General features: G+C 41.1%; 1 protein-coding gene across 1 annotated transcript; it reads left to right on the plus strand.

The window, feature by feature from the left end:
* Window positions 1–208: 208 nt before the first annotated feature.
* On the plus strand, window positions 209–5,857 carry zbtb48 (zinc finger and BTB domain containing 48). Its single transcript, XM_079274072.1, is given in 12 exon segments — window positions 209–425; window positions 1,265–1,992; window positions 2,109–2,419; window positions 2,491–2,596; window positions 2,690–2,782; window positions 2,869–2,955; window positions 3,109–3,263; window positions 3,395–3,531; window positions 4,059–4,223; window positions 4,319–4,407; window positions 5,485–5,591; window positions 5,593–5,857. Coding segments are annotated over 11 exon segments (2,217 nt in total). The 5' UTR covers window positions 209–425; window positions 1,265–1,287; the 3' UTR covers window positions 5,855–5,857.
* The last annotated feature ends 1,810 nt before the right edge of the window (window positions 5,858–7,667 follow it).

Genomic DNA, 7,667 nt, shown 5'->3' on the forward strand with positions numbered 1-7,667 from the left:
ACACTGTATTTAGCCTATTCACAGACAAATAATAATTAAACAAAACTTAATCTAGCTACAAATAAAAATCATACATGTAGCTATTTTATTGTTACTGGTGTGCATCTGGGTGTTTAATAATGGACAACAAGCACGTTTCCCTGGGTTTCGGTCGCGTAAACAGCGTCACATCCTCTTCCTTTGGCAGTTTTTAGGGGCCTGCAAAAAACGAAATCGAAGCTTGTAGCTTAGCTTATTTGCTACGTTTTCAACCTATTTACAGTACATCCGAAGCAGGTGCAGCTGAACTACATGAGAAATAAAGAATCCGTTTTTAATCAGTCTTGCAGATGTGAGTCCCAGAAAGCAGCTGTCGAGTGCGAACCTTGCTAAGGGATCGTCTTAAAATATGTGCTAGGAAATACACGTTGAGGTGATTGTTTCAGGTATGCAATGTTGTTTCGTAATTTGAATTGAACTCTACAAGTACATGTATTTGCAGTGTCATATATGTAAAATTGTCATTTGAATTATTGTTATCATACAAAGATTTGGCCCTTAAAGTTAACTTGTTTATATTGTGTTTATTTGGGATTTGCACCTTGTTGATATTTGATGTTATATTCTATATTTGCACTATCTCCTTTGTATTTTAACAGCAATTTCCCTTGGGACGAATAGTTATATCTTATGTTATTTTATCTTATCTTATGTTTGGCCATACAATGAATGTGACTCTGTTTTACACTCACTCTCGAAATAGTTATTTTAGTTCTGTTGATTTACTAAATGATTAATCGACTAATCCATCAGCTCTAAGAAAATAGATATACAGCTACAACAAGGAAAGCAAGCATAATAAACAGCTTTAAAATGTGCAGGCAAGTAGATGGAATACATACAACCAACATGCAACCTCTGTGTTAGAGTTTAAATGATTACTCTACCAACAGAAAAAAATAATAGATATACATACATAAGTTTTTGATTCATTGTTACTTGCTTCATTTGTTTCTTTCACTCAAAAGTACCAAGTATTTTTAAAATTTTAGATACTCAGATGTGTGTATTTGCTACTTTCCTTTGACATAAGTGGTAATAAACTGATCAATGGGAAATTAGGATTTATACTATTTTCTGACGTTTTATCGATGACGCTAAATATATTTAAAAAAATAGTCGCTGGTTGTAGCACTAATCTAAACTGTTACAGTAAATTGTGTGTACAAATAGTATGTAAAGTGACTTTATATGGAGTATCATGTCCTTGTGTCTCATTCAGCAGCAGACTTCAGTGAAACCGGAGGGATGCCTGCAGTAGAGAGCAACCATGCACTGCGTGTCCTGTCCTCCCTGAACCAGCAGAGGGCAGTAGGGATGTTTTGTGATGCTGGGTTAAATGTAGGAGACGGGGTGGTCCACTTGGTCCATCTCAACATCCTTGCCTGTTTCAGTGAACTGTTCCAACAGTCCAACATGCCCACTGCACCGTGCATGGAGTTCTGCCTACAGGAGTGTTCCAATGACGGCCTGGAGCTGCTCCTGAACTTTGTCTACACCGGAGAACTGAAGTTGGATCCGGACAACCTCGAGAAGGTGCAGCATGCAGCGGCCATCCTCTGTGTGCCAGACGCACTCGCACTCTGTAAGCAGTTCAAGGAAACTTCTGTGGATCCTGTGCCTCTGAAGCGCAAAAGGGGCAGACCTAGAAAGTCTACATCAGACACAACCCCTTATTCTTCAGTCAAAGAAGATAACTTGCTCACAAAAGATGAGTGCAGCCTTGATACTGCCACTGCCAATTGTAGCATGGCCGCCACTACCACCACCACCACCCGCTCTGGTCGTGTAGTGAAGGGTCCCATGCGACTGATGACTGTCGAGGGCCCCACCACAGATTTTACAGCCCCAGAAAAAGTCAGCAAGAAGGCTCTGCTTATACCCATTGAGACAGAAAGTGGTGATGATGTTGAGGGGAACCGAAACCCAGATCATCCAACTGGTGAAACCGAGGTAAAATACACGAGTATTACAGTGATTGTACATTTGCTGCATGTAACTGCAAATGATGGTGATTTTAAAGATGAATATGGTGTTTATTATTATTATGACACTTGTGCTGTTTGCAGATAACTGACTTGCAGATTGACATAAATGACAACGGCGTCAGCCAGGTATTGGAGGTAGTAGAAGAAGAAGAGGACGATGTGTGGGATTTTGAGGGGCTCACCGGGGACACCGATGAGGAGTATGTGCCTGTCGAACAGAGCATTTCCTCAGCCCCGTCAACATCAAAGGCACGGAAGTGCAAAGTCCGGAGTAAAACGGACCAAAACAAGAACAGTGAGGCTGTGGAAGAAGACTCCAAGAAGGATTATGTGCAGTGTCCCAGCTGTGAGAAATCCTTCAAGAGCAAATACTATCTCAAAATCCACAACAGGTATAAAACGTCGGTATTTTCACTTCAGACAACTGTTGAAAGAATAGCCACCAATGTGTCTCCTTCTGCAGGCGGCACACAGGGGAGAGGCCCTATGGCTGCCTTAAGTGTGGAAAGAGGTACTTCAGGAAGGAGAATCTTTTGTACCATGAGAGCGGAGGCTGTTTTAAAGTACAGGCGAGTACCTCTGAATTCTGTCTTCAATATCAAGTAAGATCCTAGAAAGTGTTTCGAACATACGTTTTGTTTTGTGCCGTGTTAAAATGACAGACGTACACCTGCGTGACATGCTCCTCAACGTTTAACGGAAAAGCAGAGCTACGTTTGCACGTTGTGTCCCACACAGGAAAGATGCCCCACAAGGTACTGCCTAATAAACACAGCATAATTATGTCAAATCTAAAATGAGTTTCTTCAAAATATTATTAACATGGTGTCGTTTTTTTCAGTGTGCAATATGTCCTGAACAGTTTATGCGGAAGAAAAACTTGAAAATTCACATGATGAAGGTCCATGGTTATCCCAAACCACATCCAGTAAGTTTCCTCTCCTACTGGTGATGTACCTTCAGTAAATAGTGATTTTCTGCTTTGAATTGTGTCACAAAGCTTAAGGTTTCTTATATTTTCCCCTCTGAATCCAATGTATAAACCCGTTTCATTCTGTTAAAATATTGTTTTACTTTTTAGTGTCCGCAGTGTCCTAAAATATTCTTAACTCGGTCAGAGCTGCATGTGCACGAAGCAGCCAAACATCGAGGCGAAAAGCCGTTTGTGTGCGAGGAGTGTGGCCATCGAGCCTCGAGTCGAAACGGCCTGCAGATGCATATTAAAGCCATTCACAGGTACTGGAACAGGTTTCTCTGTCTGGTTTCATCAGACTAGAGGGACCTAACATCTCTATCAGTACCCGTACATCTGGTGATAGTATTTGTGCATGTTGTCTGAGTCTCTTTTTTTTTGTTTTGCTTTACAGAAATGAGCGCCCTTTTGTATGTCACGTATGTGGTCATGCGTTCTCCCAGAAGAACAACCTAAACATGCATCTGCGTATACACAGTGGTGAGAGGCCCTACCAATGTCACCTCTGTGGCAAAACCTTCAGGACGCAAGGTATCAGCCATCCTTCCTGGTCTGCTGCCGTCTTCCATCACTGTGAACACAACTATGTTGAATAGATGAAATCGCACGCACGCACACACAGCTCATGAAGGCATCAGTACCTCCGATGGCCATCGTTGAATAAACATTCCATGAATCCACCTAAAGAAATGGAAAAAAGATGCTCCATACTATTCCAGAGGTGCCTGAGAATCACCTAGTGTCTTAGTTTTCCTCAGTATCAAAGTTAAGTTGTAGCCCACTTTGTAACTAAGTGAATCTACCGCCACATTATGCTTTCTGTTTACGTCCCCAATGGAATTATGGGAATTGTAGTTCCAATATTTAGAGCATGAGTACATGATTATCCTGCAAATACAAGTAAGTTTGTAATAAGAGTGTCACAATCTATTAATATCAACTTTTTTTGTGTGTTGCAGTCACAGTAATCCCTGGGTTAGATTAACAAATATAAATAATTATATATACAGTATATAAGGATATGTGTATTGTATTAATCGTTGTCTTTTTAACACCAGCCAATCTCGATAAACACCACCGGACACACACTGGTGAGCGTCCTTTTAGCTGTGATGTTTGTGAGCAGCGCTTCACAGAGAAAGGCGCCCTCATCCGCCACAAGGCCAGCAAACACGAGGAGGGCCGCCCCCACTGTTGTGACATATGTGGCAAAACCTTCAAAGGTAAGATATATAGCATGCTGACTATACAGCGTGCCCCGGTGAGCACGGAGTCAAGCACTCACTGATGTCATTCTTGTTGTTTTTGCCTTCATCAGCGATGGAGCAACTTCGTGTTCACCTGCGTCGCCATAAGGGCATTAGGAAGTTCGAGTGCATCGACTGCGGCTACAAGTTTACTCGACAGGTAGGTTGCTGGAAGGGGCTGCAAACAATTATTCACGCTTTTGGTTACTCCCATTGTGCTACACACAGATGTGACTCAAATCCACAATCCTTGACTTAGGAGGCCAGTACCTTATCCAGTAGGTAACCGAGGCTGCTGCAGTTGTTGCTGAGCCACTGTGCACAACCACTGTTCAGTGGTATTCGCACTGTAATCCTTTTTTAAATCACTTTTCTATGGACGGGGATGTTAGCCTTTGTGTGGCGTTAAATCAGGGAATGTGCCTGAATGTGTTTCGTGGCTGTGTGTTGTTTATTGCGGCCCACACTGCAGACTAATTGTTTGATCTATAAAAATGTCAAAACAAGTGAAAAATGCCTGGTACAGTTTCCCAAAGCTGAGGAGTCCAAAACCCAAAGATGTTGAGTTCACTGTCGCAGAAGATGGAGAATAACAGCAAATATTCAGATTTGAGAGGCTAGAACATCTGAGTATTTTGGGCATTTTGGTGAAAAAGGCATTACAGTTGCAAAAAATGTAGAATGTATATCTGGATAAAAGAAGATCCCCCTTCTCATAAACACGAGGTAAACAATCTCACTGCATGCAATATCGGCTGAGTGTACCAAATTTGCACTTAGAATAATTTTTTTCAGTTTAATATTTTGTCTTCTATTGACCCCCAGGTTTTGCTTCCATTTTGTAAGATATCAATTTGAATTAATGAATTTAGCCATTTTTCTTATCTAAGACATCAAAGGGTATCGAAGACATTTGTAAATATTTCTTTTGTTTTGTTATTTGTGTACGTATTTAATATTATCATGCTATGTCGTTTTTACTTTCTAAAACATCAATTTAAAAAGTAGCTTCTTTTTTTTTTTTTACATCCAAAAACAAAAAATTACTTTTCAGTTCACAAAAGACAAAGAAAAGCAAAACAAAATCTGAATTTTTGAGAAGTTTCAACTAGGGGGTGTTTGGCTTTTGTCTTGAAAATGATAATTATATATATTGGATTATACATTTTCTGTCCATTGACTAATCAATTAATTGACGGAGTTTGACCTTCACATCTCTATACGCTTCCTCTTCCAGGCACACTTGCGACGACACGTTCAAATCCACAAACGCACGGAGAACTACAACCCCCGGCAGAGAAAACTCAGGAACGTTATAGTGCAGGAAGTGGACAACGAGGAGACCACTGACTAACCGGAATCTACAAACGCAGAGCCCAACTCGGGGACAGGCCTCACTTCGAGTTGCATCGTGGGGGGTGATGATTGAGTCGAGCAGCGTGGCAATGGAGGCCGTGGTGTCCAACCAGAACCTGGGACATGTCGAGGCCGCAGAGAGTTTCTCTGGGCCAGAAGTCTTGCAGCAAACACAGCTGGTCACCGAGGCGTACGAGTCCACGATGGACATGGAGGAAATGGTTGAGAATGTACCAGAGACTAAGACCTGAAGGACCAGAGACTGTGTGCGCAACCCACTCAGAGTGGACGTTACTGTGAAGCCCACTTCCTGAATGAGAAGCACCTACATGTGATGGAAAGACCTTTGGCCTTACAGTTCCAAAGATGACACTGCAACATAGTCTGCTGCTGTCGACTTCGCAGCTGTTGTAAATATTTTTCGAGTTGCATGTTTACTTTTATTGTGAAGCGTATGAAACAGGAAGTGCTTTTACTGTGAAGAGTGCGCTCCGTTTACTGTAACCGTTGTAATACTTTGAGTAGTAGTTTGAGAAGTAAACGTGTTCCGTTCAAACCAGACGTGTCTTCGTCGTCAATAGAAGCTCCACTTCACAACACCAGCCATGCAAGAGAAGAAGAGCAGCAAGTCATTCTCATGCTTTTACTCGTCAACTGTCAATGAACTGCATGTGAAGGATGCATGAATGTGAAACCATGCTTTTGCAGCTAGACTCTGGAAAATCTAAAACTATCCCTGGTGCAGCTCAGTCTTGTTATTGCATATTTTGGGAAATTGTCTGTTCTTTAAATATGTTCACTCTACGAGCGACAAAACGTCCCAAGCCTTAATTGGAATGAAGACTTGGCACAAATATAGATATATATTTTTTCATAAGTTTATGCATTAGCTTCCTCTTGCTATTTATAAAACTCTTCACACTCTGCTGCAACTACTGTCCATTGTTTACAAGAAATTCATTCGCAGCCCGCTAAGAGCTCATCAAATGTGACTCCAGCCTGCAGTTTAATTTACGGTGACCACACTGTAAACATTTTACAAACACAGTACGTGAGGTTACAAAATCGATTCAACACCACGAACTTGTATGAAAACTAAGACAACGATAAAAACGATGCATAAACAATACCATACGAACATTAAAGCTAAAATACATATTAAATTGAGATTCTTTCGCACTTCCAGTTACTGGCGACCCATCACCCACATTTACGAAGTTACTTTTCTGAATGCAACTGAAAGGCGGGAACCTCGTAAGCAACCACAGCACAAATATATCCTTAAATAAACATGAAAAACAATTAAAATGTTCGTAAATACAATTCTTGAGGAACAGTCTTCATGCACCTTTGACTGGTGGTTAAAAAGGTTGCCGTGGCAAAGTTAAAGAGCCAGGAGTGACACAAGGAGTCGTCTAATTATCGCTAGCAGCACAATATCAACCCGGTACAAGTTAACATCACACGCAATCATCCTGAAATCCTATGACAGATGATTACTCAGCACACTTGGTATTTCAATCCATCCTATAAAGCCATGTGTCTGTTTAGTAGTTCGGCACCGACTGTCTTTTTTACACTTCAAGCTTCTATTTAAGTTTTTATATGACGCTTCGAATTTCTGTCATATTTTATGAAATCGTCACCCAAATTATTTTTAAATGATTGTGGTTATATGAATGTAATTTACGGTACCGTTAAGAGTGCTGCTACACCGACCCGTTCATACAGGTACATGCATCATTTTTGAAAAAACAAAAACAGCTGCACAGCATTCGTGTGTTGATTTAAAATTCAAACGTCAACGTTATAACAAAACTCTGAAGCTTCAAACTGTCCTGTGCAGCCCTACTTTTTAGTGCGAGATATATCAATTGTGATTACCGTCGTTTTTTTTGGAATGTAAACAGATTATTGCCGTTTCTGAACAAATATGACAGTACACAGAAACACCTCGCCCCGTTGGGGACTGGAAGCGACTGTGTGCTGCTCTTTGTCGAAGGTGGGGAAGTTAACCAGCTAGACTTCATCCTTGGAGTCTTTTCTCTTGTAACACTCACGCAT

This window comes from Melanostigma gelatinosum (assembly GCF_949748355.1).
Source record: "Melanostigma gelatinosum genome assembly, chromosome: 8".
Taxonomy (NCBI): Eukaryota; Metazoa; Chordata; class Actinopteri; order Perciformes; family Zoarcidae; genus Melanostigma; species Melanostigma gelatinosum.